Consider the following 27,515-nt stretch of genomic DNA (forward strand, 5'->3'; position numbering starts at 1 on the left):
ATAGCCCGTGGGTGGTTCAAGATGGCAAAGCTACACAGCCTAGGTAAGGTTTTAATGGCATGATAAACTTGGTCCCCTTTTTCGGCGTGGTTATATATATATGTATGGTTGTGTGCATATGGATGGTTTTTACTTGATTTTATAAATGGCATTATTTTATCCTTATTCTGAGTTCATGCTAGCATTCACCCGCTAACCCGTCTTTGGGCGTTGTATCCCCACGCGATGCAAGAATCGTCTGTTCCACTTCTCCTGCTTAGCGATTTAGACTTTGGGGTCAACATTTGGATTGAAGTGGTGAATTCCATTTATTCAGAAGGCACCATTTCATGGATGTTGCTTCATACTTTGACTTATTTATAGATATTGGTTTTGGATATGGTTAGGGGCATGTCCTAACCAGATTTTGGTATTCTTTTAGTTAGAGGCTTTATGGTACTGCTATAGATTGTTATGGGCGGGGTCGATATTAGTGTCAGCCTTAGCATTGGTATTGGTATTGGGGATGATACTGATTGACGATATTGTTGGTTGTTCCATCCTCTTTTATTTTGGGATTAATCATATTATCTTTTAGAACTCATTTGGTTATGGCCTGGTTTATGTCCCTTGGTACGGTATTGGCTTGTCTTGGTGGTTTAGTTTATGGCCCTTAGTAGGGTTGGTCTAGGAATAGACCTATCCCAAAGTCAATCCTTGCCCAGTTATGCTATCTTGTTATATGTTTGAAATTCAGCCAACTCAGGGTAGACGATTGGAAGTTGGGTTGGGTAATGGGGGTGGTCTCCGATCCTGGTCAGACTTGGGACGCCCATTACGACAAGGCTCCCGATCGGGTCATATCATTTCGCCCCTTAAATTCTTGAGTTTTTAAAACTCATTGCCCATACTATGACTCTCCCTACGAGTCATAAGGAGTCATTACGGGTTGTAGAACCCTAATTGTAGCCCAATCAGTGTGTTTGGTTAAGTCACTGTATTGGTCACTATTAGCACCCAGCTAGTCATCAAGTCTTATTATGAGTCGTATAGTGGCTCTTGTAGCCAAACTAATAAAGGTGGCCAATGTTTCTTTCTTGTTTTTGATTTGACCTCACGAGTCGTAAGGTCTGAATATGAGTCATAGGGCATGACTCATAGTCAGACCAGTGTTGGTGTCAATGGATGTTGTCTAGCCTACGACTTAATATTACGAGTTATAGAGTGACTCAACGAGTTGTAAGGTCACCCATAATGACTTGGCGATAGTTTTTCAGTCTTTTTATTAATGGCACTTTGGACATTTCTCCTTTTCCCAAATAATAACCCATGACTTAAAACCCTTTTAGGGTATCATTATCACTCCAAGCAACTCAAAAATAACTTTTTAAACTCACTCAATTCTCTCAAGAAAAAACACTTAGGGTTTCTTAAAGTATGAAAGTAGAGCTTCCAAGGGTGATTCCTTCTTCAAATTTCTTAGTGATTAAGGCATGTGACTCTACCCTTAAATTTGTTTTACTTAAAACGTTAAATTTTATAGTTGTTTATGTGGATTTAAACGTGGGTTTTGATATGGGTTGAAGGTTTTAGAATGAATGTTTCTTAACTTAGTTTCCTATGATTTATTATGCATCGTTTGTGCTTTATTAATGGTTTTAAACTTGTGGGGTGCATGGACATGGTGAATAAACTAATGGATTGTGATTTCCCCTAATTTTATGAATATTGACAATTGAATTTGTAAAAACCCCAACCCAACATTATGAATTTGGTTTTGAGTATGAGTATGATTGCATTGAACTACTTTTGGAGTAATTGCATAATATAAAGAGTTTATTGGAACATGATGGTTTGATTTAATAAACAAAGGGGGTCGGTGTTCCCCCACCTTGTATTAATGAACAAAGGGAGTTGTTTTCCCTAAGTGAATGGAATTGTTATGTCATGATGATGTTACCTTGCAAGTGTAGTTGGTATGACGATACCAACAGTGTATACCTTAAGGTGTATTGTGGTTCAATGAATGGGACTGTGTGAAAAGTGTTTTAATTGGGCTTAAAAGAGGGTTGTGTAGTTAGGCCGTGAAAGTGGAGATATCAAGGAACCAATACTAGAAACTGCATTTGTCGACATGGGTGGTCTATATGATCGGGTGCTTTGAGTCCTCCTTATTAAATGACTAGGTGGTTCTATTCCCCCATGTTAAATTACTGAATGCTTAAGTCATCCTTGATAGATGATCGGGAGGTTCAAGTACCCCATGTTACATATGTATATATGATTATTCTTTTGTTCGTACACCTACACGTACTTGGACCTTTCAGTTGGAGGAAAGCTGGACCTATATAGCTCGTGGGTGCCTTCTTATGATGGTTGAGCTACACAGTCCAGGCTAATGTTTTAAGGTTCATGCTAAGTGTTGTTCCCTATACTAGCATATTATTTAAGTATATATACACATGCATGTATGTGAACGTATACATTGAGTTGAACTGGATTTTGAATTGTAATTAGTTTATCCTTATCCCTGAGATACATGCTATTGCTCAACCCGCTTACCATCTCCGGATGTTGTATCCCTATGTGAAGTAGGAACTAAAGAAACTTCTACTTTTCCTACGCAATGATAGGATTTTTTTATTGTCAATAACAACTTAAAATAGTGAGCCTCCTTCTTTCGAAAGGTCGTTACTTCATGGTTTATCTTCTATCATAGAATTTTCTTTGGACTTATTTTGGCTATCATTGGGTGCATATCCCAACATTAGTTTGATTATGTTTTGTCATAGAGGCTTTGTGGATTACTATTGATTGGGTATTGGTATTGGTTATGGATATAACTTAGATTTCTTGAGTTTGATTACTCTATCTTGTTATATGTTCAATATTCAACCTCTACTAGTGTATATTGTTCTATTTGACTGGGCACAAACAGGGGTAGTCTCCGATCCACGATAAACTTGGGATGCCTGTCACGGTCAACCCTGGTTTGGGTTGTGACAAAGATAGTATGAAAGCCTAGGTTTATGGTCAATTGGATGTCCACAAAGTTATGTCAAGTAGAGTCTTAATTATGGGTGTGTAGCATGCCACACTTATAAGGGAGAGGCTACGAGATATTTAGAAAGGTTTCCCTTTCTTGTTGTTTTATTTCAGGCTATAGAGTCTATGGTCTTGAATCTCCTCTAATTCCTATTTGTTCGCATTTTAGATCATGCCTCCAAGAAGATCTGATGTTTGTGGAAACTCCTCTACCCCACTTGAGTACAACGTGGACGAAACTCATCCTGCTTATAAGATACAGACCCAATCCAGAGGTCCAACTCCTGATTGCCCTTGTGGAGTTCCACCGGTTCCCTATAGCCCTCCCCGAACACCTCAGGTCGATGTTTCTAATGCTGAGTTTTGCTAGTTGATCCACTTGCTTACTTAGTTGGTGGACTCTCAGACTGAGTGTGTCGCTTCTGTTGCTCCATCTTCTGAGGTCACTAGAGTTGGCCAATTTATGAGGTCGAGTCCTCTGACTTTCACCGATTCGAAGGCTGAGAAAGATCCTTAAAATTTCATTGATGAAATTAAAAAGATCTTCAGAGTTATGTATGTTTCTAACTCTGAGGGTGTTGAGTTTACCACATACCAGCTAAAGGATATGGCATATTAGGGGTATGAGGAGTGGGAGCATATGAAGGGAGTTGATGCCGAGCCAGTTAAATGGGATGACTTTTTTAGTACTTTTTGGGGTCACTTCTTTCCTCAGGAGTTGAGGGAGGTGAAGGCCGAAGAGTTCGTGAATTTGAAACAAGGCAGAATGACTGTGAAAGAATATGTCTTGAAGTTTCATCAGCTATCTCATTATGCTCCAGAGTTGATTTATTCTATGAGGGCGAGGATGAGGAAGTTTGCTTCAAGCTTGCCCCTTGATTTTGTTTTGGAGTGTAAGACATCCTTGTTAAACAAGGATATGGATATCTCTAGGCCTGTGTTGTATATGCAATAGGTTGAGGAGGAAAATAAAAAGCAAGCTGAGATAGAGGAAAGGCAGAGTAAGAAATTCAGGTATTTTGAGCAGGGTGGAGGTCATCAGAGTAGTGGTAGAGATGACAGGCAGTGGTCTAAGAAGAAGTGGGAAAAATTCGATTATTATTCTACGTCTAGTGCTCCATATCCTAAGTCGTTCGGTGACTGTCTTTCAGAGCATTAGTGGATTTAGGGCATAGGGTGTCCAGTCTCAATCCAGTAGAGCTCAGTCAGTCCCGTCTTATTCCCCTTGTCATTTCTGTGGGCAGGTGCATCATGGGGTATGTGATGAGGAGAGGAATAAGTGTTTTAAGTGCAGTCAGCTTGGCCATATGTAATGAGATTGTCCTTCAAAGGTCGCTTCTAGATCTAATAAGGTCCTTGTTGCTACTTCTTCAGCTCATGCACTAAAGGTGCTATTTTTGGCTCCAGTACTGGTTGAAATTGTCTGTATGCTCTTGCCACCCGTCAGTAATCTAAAGCTTCTCTTGATGTTGTCACTAGTACATTACAACTCTTTTACCGTGATGTATATTGCTTGCTTAACTCAGGGTCTACTCTTTCTTATATGACACCTTATATGGCAAATTCATTTTGGTTTCGATCCTGATTGTATTTTTGATTTCTTTTCTGTGTCTACCTCGGTGGGTGACTTTGTTATGGCTAGAAAAGTTTATAGGGGTTGTATGGTATCTTTCTATAGTAGGGAAACATTGGTGGATCTGATAGAGCTAGATATGTTAGATTTTGATGTAATCTTAGGGATGAATTGACTTCATTTGTGTTGTCTCTCTAGATTGTTGGACCCGGATGGTCTTTTTCAAATTTCCTTTACAAAATTTAAATTGGATCATTTTTCTTTTGTACATGTACGATGAAAATAGTTATGACAAAACAGAGAACATAATAAAGGAAGAAAAACAAACGTAAACAAGTCAATGGCAGAGGCCATTTTGGCGTAATACATAAACTTGGCTTTTTACTTGGTCTCAGCTGATATCTGTCTTCCAATACACATCCTACGTAACACGCATGTGGGATCTAAGTGGCAATCTCATGCGAATAAAATCAAGTTAAAAGACACATTTATGTATTATTCAAATCATTTTAGTGATTCTCATGTTTGACGGATGTGACAAAATTGGGATTTCTATGACGACTACACGATTTCAATTGTCAGATAACCAGATGGAAATTTTCTGCAAAGTTGGTTCAAGTCCATTTTCAGGTTTGCCTAAGTCCATTTTCAGGTTTGCCACTTCACTCCTTCGTTTTTTGTTTTTTTTTTTTAAAGAGGGGGGGGGGGGGGGGGGGGGGGGGGGGGGGGGGGCTGCTTTTGGAGTGAAGGAGCCAACTTGGCTGTAATGCAAAAATGTCGACTGATTTCCTTCTATTTGGACTGATAAATACAAATCCAAATTCAGCGCATCAACATAGAACTTTTCATCCAAAAATTTTCAGTTGCATCTGATTTATGTAATGATTACCATACAAAATAAACAATAACTTGAAATGTCTTAAACCAAACATATAGCAACACCCAGAATACTACCAATTCTTTTCCCTAACAAGAAAGCCAACTAGTGAAAAGCAGAATGAAGCATGGTACAGGAAGGAGAAACCTATATAAATTAGCAACTAATGCATAAGAAACCTTAATGAAATCCAATACATTTTCAGCGCTATACCAAAATTTTGAAAGCAGCTGGACCAACTATTGTATTGTCAACTGTGGAAAATAGCATCAGCATTCATTACCATCTGCGACCAAAGTTGCTATTACCTCTTCCACCTCTTCCTCCAGAAAAGCCACCTCCGCCTCTTCTATTAGAGAAGCCACCACGACCACCACCTCCAAATCTTCCACCTCTTGGCTTCTCTCTTTCTTGCAAAGGAGGCAGGGCTTCCACTACCTCTAACTTTACCCCATGTGCAGTTTTTTGGCCTTAAAACCCACAAGGAAAAGAGAAGACAATAAGGGAGGAGATTAGAAAAGCTACAAAAGTCCCCAAAAGAAAAATGCTGGATCTAACAACTCTAACGAAGGAAAATAGCATAAGAAAAAATCATATTACAACTGTTGGGTGATTATAATGTGATATCAGATATGTCCATGGAATTCGTCTGGCAGAAAAATGGAGAAATGTACCTGCGAGAAATTCATCCAAGTGATCAGCAGATACATCAAAAACTGCCCCCTTTCCATCGGCTGTCAAAGTAAGACCATTGATTGATTCAACCTTCTCCTCAGGCAGGAACCTCCTCAACACACTATAGACAAAGCTGCCGATGATATGAAAGTAAGAAAGATCAAAATCACTGGACTGAATATGACAACAGTTTATAAGGTTTACAAGGCTCTGCTATAGCAATCAGCTTCATCATGTATCTCGTGAAAAAACAACCATAGGCCCATAAGCTAAATCCATTGACGGAATCTAGGTTTAATGTAAATTAAGTGCACTGCTTAGCACAACGAAATTTCTGATGCAAGATGCAGTCAACCTGTAATGTAATTCACTACTTCCAATTGTGGACAATGAGAAACTTCCTCGGTTCATGAATCTATTTAGTGAAAATCCTGAATCAACTTCATTTTGTAGCTATTTTTACATAAATGGGTGGAAATACTGATGTGAAAGTATGAACATTCATGATTCATACTTTTTTTAATAACCTTAACGGTTCATATTTTTCTTTTTGATAACCTTCATGGTTCATACTTTTTTTAGGATAATATTTTTGCTTTTTTTTTGATAACCTTCATGGTTCATACTTTTTTTAGGATAATATTTTTGCTTATGTACCAAACACAAGAAAACAAGAAACCAACCACTTGTTTTCCAAGAAAACATTTTCCTTCCTACCAAACACACCCGCAATTTGAGGCATTGAAGTGCACAATTCGTATTTACACATTAGCTGTAAGTTGAGAAACAATATACTTCAAATTTTAAATACTCACGAAGGTGAGAAGATGGGTCTCCCACACTCAAGAAGCAGTGTAACACAGTTCTCCATAGAAGTAAGAAGCGACCGAGTCTTGATCTCTGAATAGCCCTGGAAAGAAATACACAAGTTAGTCAACAACCAAGATCAGGTTTGCCTCCCAGAGAATAAATAAGGACAACAGAAACATACAGCAGCCTTGGCAAGAGCTTTTGCAAGCAACTCTGCTGGTGATAGGTCAGACGTATTCAGAAGCTCCTCTGCAGCAGCCTTAAATGCGGGTATGACACTATAGAGAGTTGAAATGAAAATTAATGAAATGATACATTTGAAATTTACCAGGCACAAATGAAAACCATACCTATCGGAAATATCCGCAATTATATCAGCAGCTTCTTTCCCAGCCGCTTTAGCAACATCAGCTGGCTGAGGAGCAGATAAATGCTCAAACTGCACACCAGATTCTCTTTCAATTCTAGAAATGTTGGACTTCCTTGGATCATACAGCATTACAGCAACACCAGTCTTCCCTGGAATGTGACAGAAAAATTAAGCTAGGAAGAATACTCCCTAATTTATGTAAGCTAATGAAAGCAATTCTGACATCAGAAACTCACCTGCCCTTCCAGTTCTTCCAGATCGATGAATGTATGCTTCAACATCACTCGTGGCTTCACACTTTACGAACAAAAATATCATCACAATCAGCACTCAAATACCACTTTAAGTCTAAGAATCAAGCAGGGAACATGAAAACAGTAATATACCTGGATTATTAACTGAACATCATCAATATCCAATCCACGGGCTGCCACATTTGTGGCCACTAATGTCATGAATTTTCCTGATCTGAATCCTTTAAGTGTAGCCTAATAACATGGGAAAATCAGATACAGTTACTATGACACTCAAAGAAGGCTCGCACCATAGTTATCAATTATTTAAGGGGTCTGGAAGGTTGATGACAAATACTGCAGATTTCAAATTTGTACAATCAACAGTGTAAGGAATTGCTACTCCTATGAACAGAAGGGGAAGAACACAAAAAGAAATCGGTAAGATGAAGAGAGAGCAATAAAATGAAGCATGTATTTCAGAAAAATTCTACCTCACGCTGGTTTTGCTGTATCTCCCCATGCAAAGCACTTGCCCCAGGCAACAAGCCAGCTAGCTCTGAAGCTAAAGCCCTTGTCTCGGTAAAAATAATTGTGCGGCCTCCACTAATTTTTCATGGAACAAATTAATAAACATTTCAGAGGTTCATTGTCATGCTTTAAATAGAAGACACTGGAAAACGAGAAGCGACCAACCTGCTGTAGCACCGAATGATATCAGGAATCAGCTGAGGTCTTGCAGAACTAGAGCATGGAATAATAATATGCCTCACATTTTTACTGGCCTTCATTTTCTCATTACCAACAAGGTCAGCAATTTTCTTATCTGGTTTCAGAAACTTAGCAGCAATCTGGAACCAAAAACATGTTTAGAGAAGTGCAAGCTCAGAGAGCACAGCAGTTGTATCCTAACACCCCAAATCCCCAACTATAAGGTGGTTTGTTTAACAACCCTTGGGATAGAGAAAATTTGAACTGATATTAAACTAAAACTGCATGAAACATTCCCCAGTACTGAAACTGTATTATGATTTCAAACACAAAAGATAAACTAACGTACATGCTTAACCCAGTCTGGCAAAGTGGCACTGAAAAGAACTGTTTGAACTCGGCTTGCATCTTCAACCTTGCCTTTGAATAACAAAAGGAAGAAAACATACAGAAAAAGTATAACAGTGTCAATAACCATTAAATAGAAAATTCCTCAACAGAACAGTAATGCACTGGAAAATTTCAGTTGTCAGAGAATTTCATCCAACATCTGTAACAGCATAATGCAGATATGGAGGGGTAAAACCAGAACAATCTGTAGCAAGAAGGTTTCGACTCATAGCATACCTAAAATAAATTCGACATCATCTACAAAACCAATTTTTAACATTTCATCGACTTCGTCAAGAACACGGAACTGTAAAAACTTCAAATCAATATTTCCTCTTTCAATGTGGTCCTGCAGCAAATTTTGAAGCAGTTAGTTTTCACTCCATAAAAGTGAATGAAATTCAACTTGTAAATCACCAAACCCTACCTTAATTCTTCCAGGAGTACCCACTACAATATCAACTCCTCTTTTTAGTTGAACCTGTTGTGCTCCCATGGGGGAATTCCCATACAAACAGCATGACGTGAGCCCAAGAGCCCGGCCATAAACGTCAAAGTCAGCGAACACCTGCAATTAACAAATTAACGAGCTGCTACTTGCGAGAAAACGAGAACCCATAGGTTTACAGTCAGTGAAGCAACCATCTAGATAAGGTATGATATATACCTGGAGTGCCAATTCCCTAGTAGGTAAAAGCACCAGAACACTAGGAGCCTTCCCATAACCTGTTTTTCGCAATGCTTTAGTAGGACCATTTGTTAGGGACTCCAATATGGGCAATACAAAGGCCAACGTTTTACCCTGCAAATGCAGAAGCACAAATTGACGTCATGTCATATCTCCTCTTTACAATCTAGTTAACCAAAATAGTCAGAAGCAGTATCATGAAGTTCCTGGCAGATGCAAATGCAATAGGAAAATCAATATACCATTAACATTCATAACATGAGGACTAAAATTCACACTTTCCATTTAGCTTAAACTCTTGATGAATGAATAATATATAATAGGAAACAGGCAGCTCATAAATCACCATTTAGCTTAAACTCTTGATGAATGAATAATATATAATAGGAAACAGGCAGCTCATAAATCATACATAAACTTTTCTTCAAAAGGGTAACCGACATATAAGACAATAAAGAAACCAAAGAAACTTTATCACAATCCGAAAGTAAGCTTCATCAAAGGGAACCCTGTGCATCTCTAACAGCAAGTAGACCAAATAACCTTTATAAGCAATTTAGGGACTCTAGGTCTCTTCCTAATGGACATCATGGTAAGAAAACCGCCTATCTGTTGGCTGGCAATTAACAAATTATGAGGATCCAATTTTCTCATGAATGAATAAACATTTGACATCCTCTAACACTCTATTTGGGTGCTTGCTACATATTGTTTCATAATGTATCGCATCGTATCATATTGTATAGTTTTAATAGAATACAACATTTGGATAGATCCCCAAGACGTATGCTGAAATTGGATACGAGGAAAGCTTATGATTCATTTGAGTGGGATTACTTAGAGCAGGTGTTTGATTAATTGCAGTTTCCTACACAATTTAGGGGATGGATTATGCAGTGTGTAAGAACTGAAGAACTGTTTCCTACACTATATTATCAATGGCATCCTAGTACTCCCTTCAATGCAAGCAAAGGATTGCCGGACAGAGAGAACCACTCTCCCCATGTCTGTTTGTCCTATCAATGGAGTACCTAACCAGACTGTTAAAACAGCTTAAACAGAATACTATGTTTAAGTACCATCCAAAATGTGTACAGATGAATGTGATCCAATTGAGCTATGCAGGTGAATTGTTGCTGTTTTGTAGAGGTGCTACTAAATCAGTGCAGTAGGTGTTTGAACAATTCACAGCCTTTTCACATGCTTCAGGTCTTCAAGCAAATGAGGAGAAGAGCTCACAGTTTTTTGGTGGAGTAAAGCAAGACAAACAACAGGAGATTCTACAGTTGTTAGGCATTGTGCAGGGTAATCTGCCTATTAAATATCTTAGGGCGCCCTTTAGTTCTAAAAGAACCTCTATTGTGCAGTTCCAAGCCTTACTTGAAAAGATATTGGGTAGAATTCAGAGTTGGACCTCTAGATTCATATCATATGCCAGAAGAGTTCAAGTGATAAAGAGTGTGATGTTCTCTATCAAAATATTTTGGTTTCAGATTTTCATGATGCCAGAGAAGGTGGTGCAATGTACTGAATCAATCTGCCGGAAATTTCTTTGGTCAGGAGGAGTAGATAAATCAAGGAAAGCTTTGATAGCTTGGGAGACATTGAGTTGGCCTAAAGTTGCTGGGGGGTTGAATTTTCTAGACATCTCTAGATGGAATAAAGCAATTTGTAAATTGTTATGGAGCTCAAGTCAGAAAGAAGACAAAATGTGGACCCAATGGGTGCACATGTATTATGGGCAACAGGAGCCAATTTGGGGCATTCAACCAAGGCAGGCTCCTAGGATGGTGTTGAAGATCCTGAAAATTACTTTGAGAAGATAGATGGACAGAGGTGGATATTGGGAATTGGCCAGTGTTCTCTATAACAAAAGGTTTATATGCAGCTAAGAGGTGATTTCCCAAAAGTGGAGTGGAGACGATTAGTTTGTAACAATGTTGCTACCCCAAACTGGAACTTTATTTTCTATCTAGCACTAACAGAGTGGTTGCAAACAAAGGAGAGGCTAGCCACATGGGGGATAGTGGATGAGATTAATTGTGTGTTGTGCAGTGCAGGTACTGATAGCAATGAGCGTTTATTCTTTCAATGCTCTTTCACTGCTGCTATATGAGAGAAACTCCAGGCCTGGATGCACATTGACAGACGGGCTATGTCAGGGAGGGATGAGGTAGCTTGGGTTGTACATCATTTTAAAGGAAAGCAAGCTCGAGCAACTATATATCGTAATGACATTGGCAGCATGTGTGTATGCAGTGTGGCAGGAAAGAAACTTGAGAATTTTCAAACGTTGTTCAAGAAGTGCATATGAGGGGTAGTATGCAGACTAAGTTGACAGCTAATCTAGCCCAACTTGATTATTATCCATAGTGTAGTGTTGTAGAGCTGTTCAGTAGTAGTTGAACTGTGGGCTGTCCAGGGCATACTAATCATTTGTACTCACCTTGCTCTTTTGGTAATAAAATCTTTTATTTTTTTTAAAAAAACATTTGGATAGATTGTATCATTTTCCATCGTTACATAATATCACATATCAACAACACAATTCGAAGGATAAACCTACAAGAAAAGTAGGGTATGGGATAGAGCTACCATAAAAAGGTACGGTAAAGCATAAAACAGGATTACGAAATAATAAGTGAACACTAAAAATGAGAAAAGAAACGGCAACGACAAATTAAAACAAGCTGTAAAATTCATTATGCCACAATACCAGAAACTAAACACACCATAACAACAGCAATAGAAAATATGCCCTAGTCATTTAAAAGTAAATACTCATATGATACAATGAAGGAGCTGAAATTGATACCTGGCCAGTACGGGCTCGACCAACCAAATCAGAGCCATCAAGAATATCATTAAAAGTCATAGCTTGAATAGGAAAAAGTGTTTCTATTCCTTTAGAATTCAAAGCCTCTCTTAAAGGCTTTGAAATCCTAAAATTAGACAAAGCATTTGGATCCGCCACCACTTTATTCTCTTCTTCTTCCTCATTCAATTTAGCCTTTTTATTCTTCTTTAATTCTACCGGCTCGCATATCTCTGAGCTCGTATCACTCTTCTGATCATCCAAGTCCAAAGCTTTTCGCTTTTTATCTTTCTTCTTGCTCTTTTTTACTTCCTCTGAATCAGAGGACAAAGAATCAGTCTTGCATTTTTTAGGCTTTTTTTCTTTCGTTTTGGGAGTTTCAACATCAGTTTTGGGGGACTTCTTCATTTTCTTTTTGTGGTCTTTGGATACTTCGGAGGCCATTGTTTCATCAGTTACAACAAGGGCAGGCATGATAAATTTTGTGGCTTTGCTTGTATGAGTAGGGTGTGAGGGGAATGGGTCTCCTGCTGAAAAGGGCTTGGGACAGTTAGACGCAGAAGCAGCAGGAGAGGAAAGAGGAAGAGGCTGTGTTTAGGGTTTCAGTTTTTATAAGGGTCGATGGATGTGCAATAGGTGCGATTGATTAATTTAATGTTTACCGTTCGATGATATTCAGTATTCTCACTTTTTGGATGAGAAAAAAAGCGATGGATCTTCCAAGTCTTTAATTAAAAAATAGAGATATATAGTTCTCATAATATAATTAAGTTAAAAAAATAAATTTATTTAAATAATTAAAATAATTATTCATCAGTTATATTAGTTATCTCAACAATCATTAAAATTATTAAACAATTTTATATATTTGTCGAATAACTTTACAAATTTATCGAATAACTTTACAAAATTAACGAACAACAATCAAAGTTGTTGAAGCAAAAATGTTCGAAAAAAACTAAAAAAAAATTTGTCCTTTATATCTAACTAGTATATGTACTCGTGTGATGTATGAATAATATTAAAAATTATTTCTAATTATTTTATATTAAAATGGCTCGTTTAAGTATGATAAAATTATTTAACATTATTTCTCAATGAAATGTAAAAAAAAAAAAAAAAAACTACTCCTACCCCACCTTCAGTTCCACACCCCTCCTGCTTCCTCAATTTTAGAAAAAATTAAAATAAAAACTACCCCCTCCCCAGCATCACACTCATCCACCTCCCTCACCCCCATCCCTCCCCATCCAATCCCAAACCTCTAACCAAATATATATAGAAAAAATAATAATATAATTTTAAAAATAAATTTATATTTATATCTTTTTTAATTATACTATTCATAATTTCAAAAAACTAGATTGTTAATATCTACTTCCTCCCCACCCACCTTCACCTTTAACCCCCCTACAAATACAGTTTTTTAAAAATAAAAATAAAATTTTTTTTCTACCCCAACCCCCTACCTCTAACTAAATCTTATAGAAAAATAATTATGTAATTATAATTAAAAAAGTTATGTTTCATATTTTTCTTTATTATTATTAACAATATAAAGATATTAGATTGTTAACATTTCCTCTCCCAAATCCCACCCCATCAATCCACTACATCAAATTTTTAAATCCACTCCATTATCACCACCACAAACTTATCAATCTGACTAAAATTTTTAGTGAATAGTTTTGATTTATATAATCGAGTATGTTTGCTTTAGAATATTACTTACTTGAATTTAGGCTTGGATATAATATAAAAATAGATTAGCATGCAATTCATCATCACTTATCTGCATATAAAAATTAAAAATGTTAAAACAAAATAAAAAACTAAAAAGTGAAGTATATGAAGAATGGAGTAAATTAATCCATGAAGAAAGTTGATGATCAATATAAAATAACTAAAACAGGAGGAGAAAGCTTAGCAATATATATTATTATAGAAGTATATATGGGAGAAATTAAGCAGTTAGAAATTTATTCAACTCAAATTTATTTAAATTTGAATTCAAAAAATTAATTTATTAGGATATTGATTTGGATAAATATAAATTTAGAAAATAAAGGAGCAAAATCTTATAATTGCTAATAAGAAGGAGCCTAAAGAGGATTATCCTAAAGAGGATTACAATTTACCAGCCACCAAAATATGCTATTAAAAAGAAAAAGTAACAAAGTTGATTTTCAATTCAAAATCAATAGTAAACTTTATCACATAGGGGGTAAGTGCCGTGTAGGTCATTTTTTAAAATATTATTAGTATTGTTGTTGTTGTTGTTGTTGTTGTTGTTGTTGTTGTTGTTATATAGATTTTGTTTAAATTTTTTTCAATTCTGTTTCTTTTATCTTCTTTTCCTTTATTTGTTTATTAAAAAAATATATTTTTTTTATAAAAGATAATTACCATTTGAAAATATGAATTCTATTAACAACTTTAAAATAATTGGAAGTAGGGGGTTTGGGTCGACACTATAAATCAATATTTATTTAAATATATTCCTAATTATAATTGTAAATAGATGTTGTTATTGTTGTTGTTGTTGTTGTTACCGTAGCTATTGCAAATGCTAAGTAATTCATTTATAACTCTTCAGTTCCTAATTTAAAGCTAATGATAATTTAAAAAAAAAAAAAAAAAAACCTAATACTTTCAAATTCAAATATTTCTAATCTTTTAATTTAAAATTTTTATTACTATATTATAAGTATTGTCCTAAATCTGTACACTTGGCAAGATTTTATGGTGCCACTTGGTTAATTATAGTGCTTTGTCCTCTACTTTATAATATATATAGATTTTTAAAACTTGAATGACCCTTACTTAATTGGAAAACTTGTTTGTCCCTTTTAATTCAAGGTCCTTTTTTTTGGACGGTGGATGGTGGTTTTTGATGGTACGATAGGGTATGGTTACTAAGAGAAACATGTTTATTTTGATTGTTTTTTTAAAATATATAGTATGATATGAATTAATGTTATGGTTTGGTAATTATGAAAATGTTCATTTTATGTAACGAGTGATATCACATTGTTTTTTTTTTTTTTCATATCCTTATTTAATTTCATATAATCCTATTTTACATTTTACCTTATATTATTTAACTTATCTCCTAAGTCCTACCTCTCCTCCTACCTCACGAGCCACCCCCCCTCCTTTCTCCTCCGCCCCGCCCCAAAAAAATATTTTTAAAATTTCTTTTTTAAATATTTTTCTTATTCCACCCCTATCCTGACCCCCGACCTCACCTCTTACCCAACCTCTATCCCATTTTTTTTTTAAAAATTGTTTTCTAAAAAAAAATCAAAATTTTTTCTTATCCCAACTCTACCCTGACCTCACTTACCAGTCCCTCTCCTGAATCATTTTTTATCTTTTAAAATATTTTAAAAGTAAATTTGTACCCCATCACCACCTTCTACCAGCCCGCCCGCCCCCAATGGCACCCACCCATAAAACATATTTTTCAATTTAATTTTAAAAAATTCAAAAAAAAGATTTACCCCACCCCTACCCCCTACCCTCGACTCCCCACTCCCAAATATTTTTTTGAATAAAAAGTTCATATTTTTTCTCACTATATTCCTCTTATCTTATTCGTTCTCATTATTTTGTGTTAAATATAAATATTTTTGCGTAAAGAACACACGAAAATAAGTAAGAAATAATTTAATTTCCTAATTTTTTTTTGGTATGGACCATACCGAACACACCCGTAGCATGCACAAAAAGATGCATTTAAACTTTGTACTTGTCGTTGGTGGTCACGTTTTAAAATAACAAAAGGAAATGAAATTTGTTATTATAAAAAGTGAATCTAATTATATTTATTTTGATCTACTCTTGTATTAATTTTGTTAAAATTTACATGAATTTAACAACTTAATATATATACATGGCATAATTTAGCAGGAAGAAAATTATTTTATTAGCAATTATTGATTAACATAACATTTATAATACTTAAAGACATTTTCGTAAATTTATCAATTATGATACAATACCATAACGTCAAACCAAACAATAAAACTGTTATTAAAAAACAGTGAACGATACAGTCCATCAAAACATTATATTATACTATATTGTACAGTACAATATCATACCATACAGTACCGTACATTATGAATTCATGACAAACCACCATCCAAACAAAGTGTTAGGAATAGGATTGGGCATAAAATATCGAAAATCGAATTATCTAACCGAATAAAAAAATTGATAGTTGCTACTCGATAATTCAGTATTTGATATGATATTTGAGAGTTAAAATTTCAATACTTCGATATTTGAGATTAAGTTTGGTATAAGATATTAATATCGTTTAACATTCGATATTATCAAATACCGAATTATTTAATATATATATACATACACATAGACACACACACATATATATGTCTAACTAACCCAATAGATAATAGTATTAGTCATCCCAAAGAATCTCTTGGACCTTAGTAATATAATCGTAAAAAGTATAAAAAAAATATTAAATAGGTTTCTATTAAATATACTCTTTGAAGTTTAAATGTAGTTTGTACATCTCCAACTTTAATACCGTGCCGAATCGAAGTTTAATTTATCAAATTATTGAATCGATATTTAAAAATATAGTATGTGGTATCTACTCTCAAATACCGATTATGAAACAATCAGCTTCGAACTTTAAAATTTTTAAATCAAATACCTAACACCAACTCATACTTAGGGGGATATTTTTTACTCAAAAGTGTGATAAGATAGTAGTTTTAGGGCTTACCATTCATTAAGTATGGAAGAATTGGCTATATTAGCCTGTTGAATGAGCTTTTCTGTTATAGTAAAAGTGTTGGTAGGAGCTCAAAGGTATCAACATACCTATTTGTTGTAAATTTTATGTTGATTGAGGGTATATTTATCACTTAATTTTATTTTTTCACGTGTATATGCATCCACTTTTCTACTATACATGCATCCATTTTTCTACTATACGTGGTCTATCCCCTGCCTTTTAATTCTTCTTATAATATCTTTCTCATGTATAGTAGGAAAAAAATAGATATTCTCCATTCAAAATTGTCATTCTTCTCTAACATATTGTTGTAATTCTTCTCCAACTTATGTTCTAATTGCAAGGTATCAACTTCTTTCTTCTCTTTCTCTTTATTTAGATTTGATTTATACAGTTTGAATGTTAATATGTTTTTCCTTCAATTGTTACTTCATCTTCAAGTTTTTATCCACTTTGTAATTTTCCATTAGTTTTAAAGATTATAAAATTGTGTTCGTCTTTAATTTAGTTACATGAGTCAAATCAAGACAACATGAGATGGAAATGAATCTACCGAGGTCAATTGCATTAGTTAAGGACATTTTTGTCAGTTCAGTTATTTTTTCTTTTTCACATTGGGGTACAACCATATATGTGGCTTCCATGCCTTAGCTTCTTCATTGTCTCATCAAATCTCTTTCCACACACTTCTAACTTCATTGGCTCATCAAATCTGTTTCCATACACTTTTAATTCAAGTATAATCTCTATTTAATACTGGATAAACAAAGGAGTAGCTTTCTTCTTTTTTCACCAACCAGCCTCTACTACATGCTCAAGCTAAACTCTTCATTTTCCCTCTTTTTTTCTTTTCTTTTATTCATCTAATTTTAAGATTTGATTTTCATTCTTCATTTTTTCACTTTCGCTTTTGAATTTGGATGGATAGATTGTTTTAGTTTTATTGGTGCAAATCAGAAAATGATTGAAACTAGGGCAAAAAATTTTAAAAAATAATTCAATCAATATAAGATACGTGCATCTATTCTGAGTAAAGTCTAAATCAATTAAAATCTATCTAAATGATATATTTACTAGAGTTTTTTTGGAGTTTCTTTTTATTGTTTACTGAAAAGGATATATTTTATTTTTTATTATTTCACTTAGGTGTTGTTTATATTGTGCAAAAGTTGATTCTTTTTGCTTTTTGTATCATCTTTGATTGAATTTTTGGAGTTTTTCATTGTTTACTAAAAAGGATATGTTTTATTTTAGATTATTTCATTTGGACGTTGTTTATATTGTGAAGAAGCTTATTAATTTGTATAATTTTTTATTGGATTTCTTTCTGAAACGGATAAATTTTATATTATCTGAAAGTCGATTCCTTTTTGTTGCTATTATTAAGTTTCTTAGAGTCTTATGCTTCTTACTGAAATTGGTATTTTTATTTTTGATTATTTCACTTGAGTGTTGCTTATTTTGTATATAAGTTAATTCATTTTACTGCTTTTATATTATCTTTTATTATTTTCTTATTGTATAGTGAAATGACATGTTTTATATTTGATTAGCTCATTTGAATGTTGTTTATATTGTGTAAGAGTTGATCCAATTTGCTATGTTTGCATCATTTTTATTGGTGTCTTAAAGTTTTTTGCAGCTTACAAAAAGGGTACTTTTATTTTTTATGATCTCACTGGCTGCTTATTGAAAAGGATAAGTTTTATTTTTGATGATCTCACTTAGATGATGTTTATATTGTGTAAGAATTGGTTCCTTTACTCCTTTTCATCATATTTTATTGGGGTTTTTATTTGTTCCTTCTAGTTTGTTGATAATTTTATTGTATTGAGAATTTGTGATCACTGTATGCAAATATATATGGGGGTTATCCATCTAAGAATTATTGTTGTTACTGTTTCTTTGTTAGTTGCTATACTTTTTTAACTGTCGTTTCAACTTTTCATACCTTTTTGAGTTGATTTACTTGATTTGAGGGTCCTCCAAAAATAACTTCTCTATCTCTACGAGATAAGGGTAAGGTCTACCAACACTTTATCTCACAAACTCCACTTGTGGGATATCACTGATTATGTTGCCGTTGTTGTTGAACTGAAAGATGCTCAATTAAAACAAACAGTAGTTTGAGTGTTTACGAAATTTTCTAGAAAGTTTGAAGGTTGTCTATGTATTAAGCTTTTATTGTGTGATGTTAATTTGGGACCATTACTAGAATTCCTCCTTACTCCTCCTTGTAAATAAAAATATAAGATTTGTATTGGATATATTGTTTGTTATGCAGTATCACTTTTCTTTTTTATGCAATAATTACCATTTTGATTGATTGTGGTATTGGATATATTATTTGTTATGCAGTATTACTTTTCTTTTCTGTGTAGTAATTAACATTTTGATTGATTGTGATCATTTAATAAGTTTCTGTATGCTCATGAAGAAATTTGAAATAGGAAAAACTTCTTTTTTCTTCCCTTCTATGCCTTGTGAAAAAAATGGGTAACTTTTTTTTTAACTTTAAAAAAAATCTATTTTGGTTAAAGAAGAGCCCAAAATTAGTTTGATAGAAAAGTGGATGTCCATTTACTGAGATGAAAATAGAATTGAGAAGATGAAGCGAATAGTAATCATGATGTGAATTTGAATTAAAGAGAGCAATCATCGGCTTTTGCAAGGAGAAAGAAGAAGAAAAAAAATAGTTGCTAGGAGTTTGACTTAGGGAGGACTATTCATTGAGGAAAATTAAAGGAGTGCAACTGATGTTGATGAGGCGTTTATTATTTATCAATAAATGCTATTTTCTGAATTCCATAGAAGGGAAGGTGAGAGTACCATGGACTGTTTTCATGTATTAATTTGTGCTTAGCTATTATTTTCTCTAAAAAATTTCTTTTTCTGATTGGTAGCAATTCTGAGCACCAATATAGCTTTGCACTAATTGAGTTTAAACGCTGTACACTAATTAGGTTTAAATAGGTTGCTATCTATGAAGCTTATTGAGTAATCTGATTTATTATAGGAGAGAGAAGAAAAACTTTAGAATGCAAAAAAGAATTTTCTTTTACTAACATTTACATATTAGAAAGCATTGGATCATAATTACAGTTTGGCATATCTTGATATGAGAGAAGCTACGAAAGGTGAAATCTACCTAAGAAAGCAAATGAAAACAATGCAAGAATTAAAGATAGGTAAATTGACATAACAAACTATAAGGAATTAAGAACTAATGAGTGTATCAAACTCAAAAACCCTTAAAACAAATAGATTCAAACACCAATTTCTTACGTGGAACAAGAGAGATTCAATACCCTCAAAACCTCCGTTTCTAAACAAACATTCAATACAAGTTTCACCAACACTCTTTTAAGAGCAATATTCATTCAATATCAAAAACAAGCTAAAGGAAATAACCCTAACAAGTAGCTATTTATAGTCTACTACAAAATGGACCCAAAAGTGACCCATGATTGAAGTTACTAAAATACCCTTAAGTGACAATTATTACTCAAATGCTTGTCCTTTTTACCTGGGATCATACTTCAAGACGTGAAACCCTTTAGAGGGGCTCAAAACATATTCACACACATCCATCTTCATAAATAAGCCTTGAAGTATTTACAATTTCAGAGCTTGGCTCTTTGTAAACGGTTTTGAACTCTTTAAGCCCCTATCATCCTCTCCATCTTGAAAGGAATTTGACCTCAAATTTGTGGCTCTATCACCCTCAATGGTGCCAATAAGTGAAAAGTCATACACATTGAATGTGTTGTGCACTTGGTATTTCGAAGGAAGATTGATTTTATATGCATTATTATTTATCCTTTTAAGCAATTAAAAGGGGCCATCACGCCTCGGTATCAACTTTGCCTTTCTTTGTGTTGTAAAATAATCCTTCCTAAGGTGTACCCACACCCAATCACCCAGTTCTAGCACAAGCTTTCTTCGCCCCTTGTTGGACCTCTTAGCAACTTCTTTGTTTCTCTTCTTAAGGAAGAGTCTCATCTTTTCATGCAACTTATTTATGGATTCCGCTCTTTTATTTCCATCTAAACTCAACACAAGATCACTAGAAAAAGGGGTTACATCTAAAGAGGTAAGGGGATTTAGGCTATACACACACTCAAATGGGGTCATGCCAGTAGTCGAATGGATAACACGATTATAAACAAACAAGACTAGGGGTAGGTGATCCTCCCAAAAAGTCATCTTACCTTTAACCATGGAGCGTAGCATAGAACCCAGGTAGCTAGTGACTACTTCTGTTTGGCCATCGGTTTGTAGGTGGCAAGAAATTAAGAATAGCAATTTCGTACCAAGCCTACCCCACATCGACTTCCAAAAGTGACTAAGGAACTTGGAGTCCCTATTACTAATAATGGTTCGAGGGATCCCATGTAATTTAACAGCATGCTCAAGAAACAATGAGGCTACACTAGATGCATCCTCACTCTTAGAACATGGGATGGAGTGGGCCATCTTTGAGAACCGGTTAACCACCATAAAAATTCTATCCCTACCTCTCTCTGTCCTTGGAAATCCCAAAACAAAGGCCATAGAAATGTCAAGCCATAGGCGTAGGGGAGTAGGCAGCAGGGTATACAACCCTTGGGGGAGGAGATCTACTAAGAATGCTCGGGAGCTTATGTTTCTAAACCTATGGTATAAAACACCATAGTGCAAATGCACCAGTACGATTGAATGTACTAGTATGCAAGTGAGGTAAGCGGAATATAAGGGTTCATATACAAGAACAATAATAACTGGCTGATGACTTGAACATGAGTGCGTGATAAATACATGCATGAATATATAAACTGGAATTAGGGTCGTGACAATACTGAATACTGATGTACTGATATCTGAGTATACTAATACTGGGATACTGAATAACTGAGTCTATTAATGATATGAATTATGGAGTTTACAGGTAACTGATATCTGAGATTACTGGTACTATATTACTGATAACTGAGCATACAGATACTGAGAAACTATCTGAGTTCTTTACTGGACTAAGTGACTGTATCTGATAGTCCTGAATCTGAAAAACTATCTGAGTTCTAGACTGAACTGGATGACTGTATCTGACAGTCCTGATTCTGATGGAACTAACTGAGTTCCATACAAAGCTAATCGACTGTATCTGACAGTCCTGATATCTGTAGAAGTGAACTGAGTTCTATTACTGAGACTGAATTTGAAATTGAGACTGTAGGAGGTAATCATCTAACCGACATGCCTCGAATCTGAACTGGTAGAGTCCAACTGTAACCCCAGCTGGAAGGGTATCAGTACCATGCCACGGGTAAAGATAAGCTCTGAGTAAACCCTCTCTGATAGGGAGCTCTTCCGTCAACCCCTCCTATAAGGAAAACTCAAAGGAGATGTATAGTCACTAGACTCGTAGGGGTATATCTCAACCTACGCTGGCTATGTAGTTCTGGAATGTAGGGATTGCTACTAAGGATCAAATCCTCTACTAGCTAACAGGTGAGTACTCATTCTTGGGTTCACTCGATGTTGAATCCTACTCCCAAATGAATAGACACTGAACTGGTTTTTCTATTTCACACTAGGCATGGCTGAGCTGTTACTGATGGTACAGTTTTTATTGACTGAACTGAGTTCACTGAGTTCTATTGAATGATGGAATACTACTGAATTCTATCAACTGACAGAATGCTATTGAGTTCTGCTAGCTAACTGAGTTACTGAGGTCTTAACTGAATACTACAGATAACTGATAACTGAATGAGATTATAGAGATTACTAAGATTACTCAAATCACAGAGATTACTAAGATCACTGGGATTACTGGACAGATACTAAATTTACTAAATTTTTCTAAGTCATATGACTGACTAAGTTCTACTAATCATGGCTTATGTGTGAGTATCATGAAAACTGACACTAGCTCTAGGCACACAGCTAAATTGTCAAGTATAAGTACCCCCAGGACTCGATAGTATAATAAGTAAATTATGGCACAAGCTTAAAGGCTCAACAGTGGCTACATGTTTACCATTCACTCATTTAGACATTTCAACAACCATTTGAGATGCATTACTTGTACATGAATGGGGAAAACATATAAACATGTCATAATTTCATCAACTAATTTCATGAGCATTTTATAAAACATTTATAATGCACAACAATACCATAGAAGTCATTGTGATCATAAGAGTAAAGCATGCACTTATCATTTGGGTCACAATTGAGCTATAATGTATAATTTCTAGTCCTTAGGCATTTTATTAAACACCTTGTATGCATAACTTAAGGCATAGGCATAATCATTAAATTATCACTTCAAAACTCTATGGATCGACTAAACTTATAGATTTTAAGCTACAAATTAACATAGTTTCATGAATAACACATAAAGATTCCAGCTTGGGAATCACATCATCATAATCTCATGAACATAATCAACCCACAACAAAATATTCACAATACATGATTTAAAACTTGATTCTTAAACTTCATGGATGGAAGGAATCCATGAATGAACACCATGCATACTTTAGTTCTTGATTCTACGAAGATTGATGGTGGAATTCCCTTGAATTTGGATCTCCAATTAAAAACCCTAACTTGTTCTTGAGAGGATTTTGAGAGAAATAGCTATATTATGGTTGAAATGGGGCTTAATCCCGTGTTTTAGACTTATATAGGGGTGGAAAATTGACCCTTTTACCCTTAAAAACACAGATATTAAAATGACTGAGAATTGGACACCGACGTTATTAGCGACACGGCGCGTCATGGCATTGATGCGATAGTCATCGTGCCGCGCCATCATCGTATCGAGCCTCAGTACTTTGACCCTGAAAAGCTGCAACAATATCAACAAACCCGATTGGTGACGCAGCTCGCCAAGATCACATTGGTCCACTATTTTGGGATTTTGAATGTGGTCTAAATGAGTTCCGAAAAATCCAAAACTTGTCCGGGAACACCTATTGACCTTCCTGATCATGAATTAATGAAAATATAGACCACTTAAAAATGTTAAGATTGTGAAATAAGATTTCAAACTTTCGAAGGCCAAAATAAACTAAGTCTGGAAACTTAGCTTGGATTTTCTAAGTATGGACCCCCTTAACAAGCATAAATGGACTGAATTAAGCTTAAGATTTTGTGGGGTCTTACAATATCTTCCCTTTAGGAATATTCATCCTCGAATGAGATTGATTGAGATGGGGGAAATGATAAGCTGAAATACATGCTGAACATGAACAACTAAAACGTGAGTACATGACTGATATCACTGATTTATTGAGATTTGTTCTGAGCATGCATATCTGATGCATGATTTCATGACTGATAATATGAATATATTATATTAAACATGTATATCTGATGCATGACTGGATAACTGATCTGACACATGAATGCATGAATGAATATGCAAGGGTAATTGATCCCAAGTTTATCATAAAAATCTGAGCATGAAACTGGATAAGTTCAAGGGAGACCGTTTCCTTAATCTAAAAATGCTAATCAGCCTAAAATTAATTACTAGATATACATGAGTGGAAACACGTGAATATAACTGAGTCTGGAACGTGATATATTAGTTGGATATCGTGATCTGAACTAAGTGCCTTAAATATCTAGCTTACGACTGAGATCAGAGTTTGAGGGCCAACTCATGAGTACCCCTTACCCCAAACTGGATTCGTTACCAAAAGACAGAGAAGCATGTTTATGTCATGAAGGTTCGGAGAATTATAGTGTATCTCTCCCTTGGGGCACTATGTCCCTTGAAAATACTGAGCTGACTTTGTTAAGCTATGAGAAAAGCTGTGGCGATGCATGAGGCACCTTTTATCTGAATATCTGAGATCTAAAACTAAGACATGATACAAGAACTGGGTTGAACACGCAACAACCTGGTTAGTCCATCTTAGAATGATCACATTCAAGAGACTCTGGATAGTGAGACTAAATGGAAAGATGGGAAACCACACCATCTGAACTTGTCTGTCTGGCTGCTAAACTAAATTATGGCTGCTTAACTAACTCATACCGGAAACTTCTACTCAACTGGAGTGTTCCTATGACACTCTTTCTGTAGAGTTCTAGTAACTAAAGGGAGAAAGCAAATCTTGTCCAGATCTAAGCAGGACATCAGAATAGGAGATTGCTACATGGCTGGGATTCTTATATTAGGAGACAAAGACTATAAAACATCATCAAAGATAAAGTGACTAAGCCTTATGCACTGCAACTGAGACTACTGAAAAGATTCACATGGGTGCTGAGCATGAATGCATAAATATACTAACTTATTTGATTAACTGAATGACTGATAGCTGACTACTGGTTCTATAAAGCTGAACTGTACTTAGCCTAAAAGACTGGACTTAGACTATAAAGTATTATACATAAAAGGTAATGGCTGACTGGGTAACGTGAGGTAAGTGAGCATGAATGAGTGAAAAACTGTATTACCTTAAGAATGCAAGACTAAATATCCAACATGATTTGGAAACATTCTGTAAACTGAGGTACTAAAATATCAATGACTGAATAACTGATGGCCATATTCTATGGTTAGGTAATCCTGAAAGTGAACTGAGTTTATGATCTGATCGGACTAGGACTGGGACTGAGATTGTAGCTAAGATGGTAATTGAGACTGTAACTGTAACTAAGACTGTAACTGGGACTAAATACTGCTTCCTGATAACTGAGGGTTTGACTGGTACTGAAGTGCTAAATTTTGATGGCTAAATAACTGAAAACTGAAGGCCATGGCTCTGTAGGAATATCTGAGTCCTTTACTAAATACTGATTACTGAATAATGCTGTAACTGAGGGCTGAGGGATGGAACATCAACACTACAGATTCACCGAGGGATATGTGACATAGTCTAAATTTTTAACTGATTATTAGGAGCGTAGCATGAGTCATGAGCTACATGACCTAAGTCAGGAATTTTTGTGTTTATGGGACATGATTTGTAACACTGAGTGAACTGGGATTCCTCATACTAGGAACTTGAAATGCACACGATTCTATGAAAAGTATGAATATAAGCTGGGTTTATGAAATTGTGACGTGATGCATGCGTAAGTATCATGATCATTGAAGTACAAAACATCGCATTGGGATAGGAATGGGTCGGAAATCATCTTTCCTTACTGATTTTCTACCCATATTAGTATTACTACTAGAACCTGAAGGCCTAACTTTCTGAGGGACCATAATCAGACAACTCCTATATATCTGTCGGGCTATAATAGACTAACCCACTGGATGGAGACTGAGATAGGTCCCGTTTCTGTTCTGACCTTAAAGTTGACTGGAATGTAAAGAGTTATAAAATAAAAAGATGCTCCTGAATCTGTAGAAGTGTAAACATGTAAATAAGGGATTTACAAAATACTAGTGACTACGTCAGGAGAACTATCCTGATCTTGTCGGGACTGAAGTGCATAGAGTCTGTTTGGATGTTTCCCACTGAAAGCACTGGAATTGGCACCCTGCTGATTCGAGCGACCGAACTGAGCTGAAGGACGACCGTGCTGAAATCAGGGACAGGGCTTAGGATAGTCTCAGACCTTGTGATCTGACTCGCCACATCCGAAACACACATTACTGCTCGCTCTACACATACCCTTATAATACTTACCACACTCTTCCCAAAGTGGATGAGTGCGAATAATGCATGCACTATTCTGTGATTTAGAGCTTGGCGCCTCATCTCTACGGTTATTTTTGAACTTTGGTACTGGGGCACTAGCTGAAGAGGGAACTAGGACTGAAAACTTCTGACTATGCTGAGAATGGTTACCACCTTGTGACCCCAGCTGAGAAAAACTATAACTACCTGTTCTGGCTCTCTTGTTCTCTTTTTCTTCTTCTTAAGTTTCCACTCTTCAATCTATTGTGCATGGACCATAAGTCTAGATATGTCCATCTTCTTAGTCAACATCGCAGTCCTGCACTCCTTAACTGCTCTACCTGAAACCCCTGACACAAACTTGCTTATTTTTAATCTACTATCTGCTACTACATATAGAGCATACCTGGCTAACTGGGTAAACTTAAGGGATTATTCTTTCACACTCATGCTACATTATCTGAGATTGATGAACTCTAACACTTTGGCTGAAGGGTACACATTACAAGGGCACACATTTAGCGATGTTAGCTAACGTACTCCAACATCATAAATAACCCAGAAACGACAAACAAAGGTGAAGCTCATTAACACTACAAAACCTAAAGTACCATCAAAAGTAAGGATACAACAAACAACATCAAATGGGAAGTTAGTAACTCCAGCTCTGGGGGATTCTTAATACACTATAGTTCAGCTAGCTGAAATAAAAAAGGAGACTAGCAGGGGTTCTGAAGCGAGAATAGTTACGCCGAAAATAGGGGTTCCTCAGCCACTACCTACAGTTCAACTAGCTGAAGGGGTATCGGGATCTGGCAGTAGTTCAAAAGGCTTGATGAATGCTCCGATACAAAACCCCCAAACTATCTACACCACCAACTCACTACCTAAAAATATTATTTATAGAGAGGGATCAACACAGGAAATGAGGAAGATAACTTTT

The 27,515-nt window shown here is 35.5% G+C and overlaps 1 protein-coding gene across 1 annotated transcript; it reads right to left on the bottom strand.

Moving 5' to 3' along the window:
- Positions 1-5,439: 5,439 nt before the first annotated feature.
- LOC107853445 (DEAD-box ATP-dependent RNA helicase 7) lies at positions 5,440-12,899 on the bottom strand. Its single transcript, XM_016698432.2, has 14 exons — positions 12,167-12,899; positions 9,331-9,465; positions 9,091-9,231; positions 8,901-9,012; positions 8,623-8,693; positions 8,259-8,413; positions 8,057-8,168; positions 7,716-7,817; positions 7,566-7,626; positions 7,310-7,478; positions 7,141-7,237; positions 6,965-7,059; positions 6,149-6,282; positions 5,440-5,944 (listed from the first exon to the last, which is right to left on the bottom strand). Exons 1-14 carry the CDS (start codon positions 12,638-12,640, stop codon positions 5,754-5,756), a joined length of 2,049 nt encoding a protein of 682 aa, XP_016553918.2. The 5' UTR covers positions 12,641-12,899; the 3' UTR covers positions 5,440-5,753.
- Positions 12,900-27,515: the final 14,616 nt, after the last annotated feature.

Source organism: Capsicum annuum, chromosome 6, assembly GCF_002878395.1.
Source record: "Capsicum annuum cultivar UCD-10X-F1 chromosome 6, UCD10Xv1.1, whole genome shotgun sequence".
Lineage (NCBI taxonomy): Eukaryota > Viridiplantae > Streptophyta > Magnoliopsida > Solanales > Solanaceae > Capsicum > Capsicum annuum.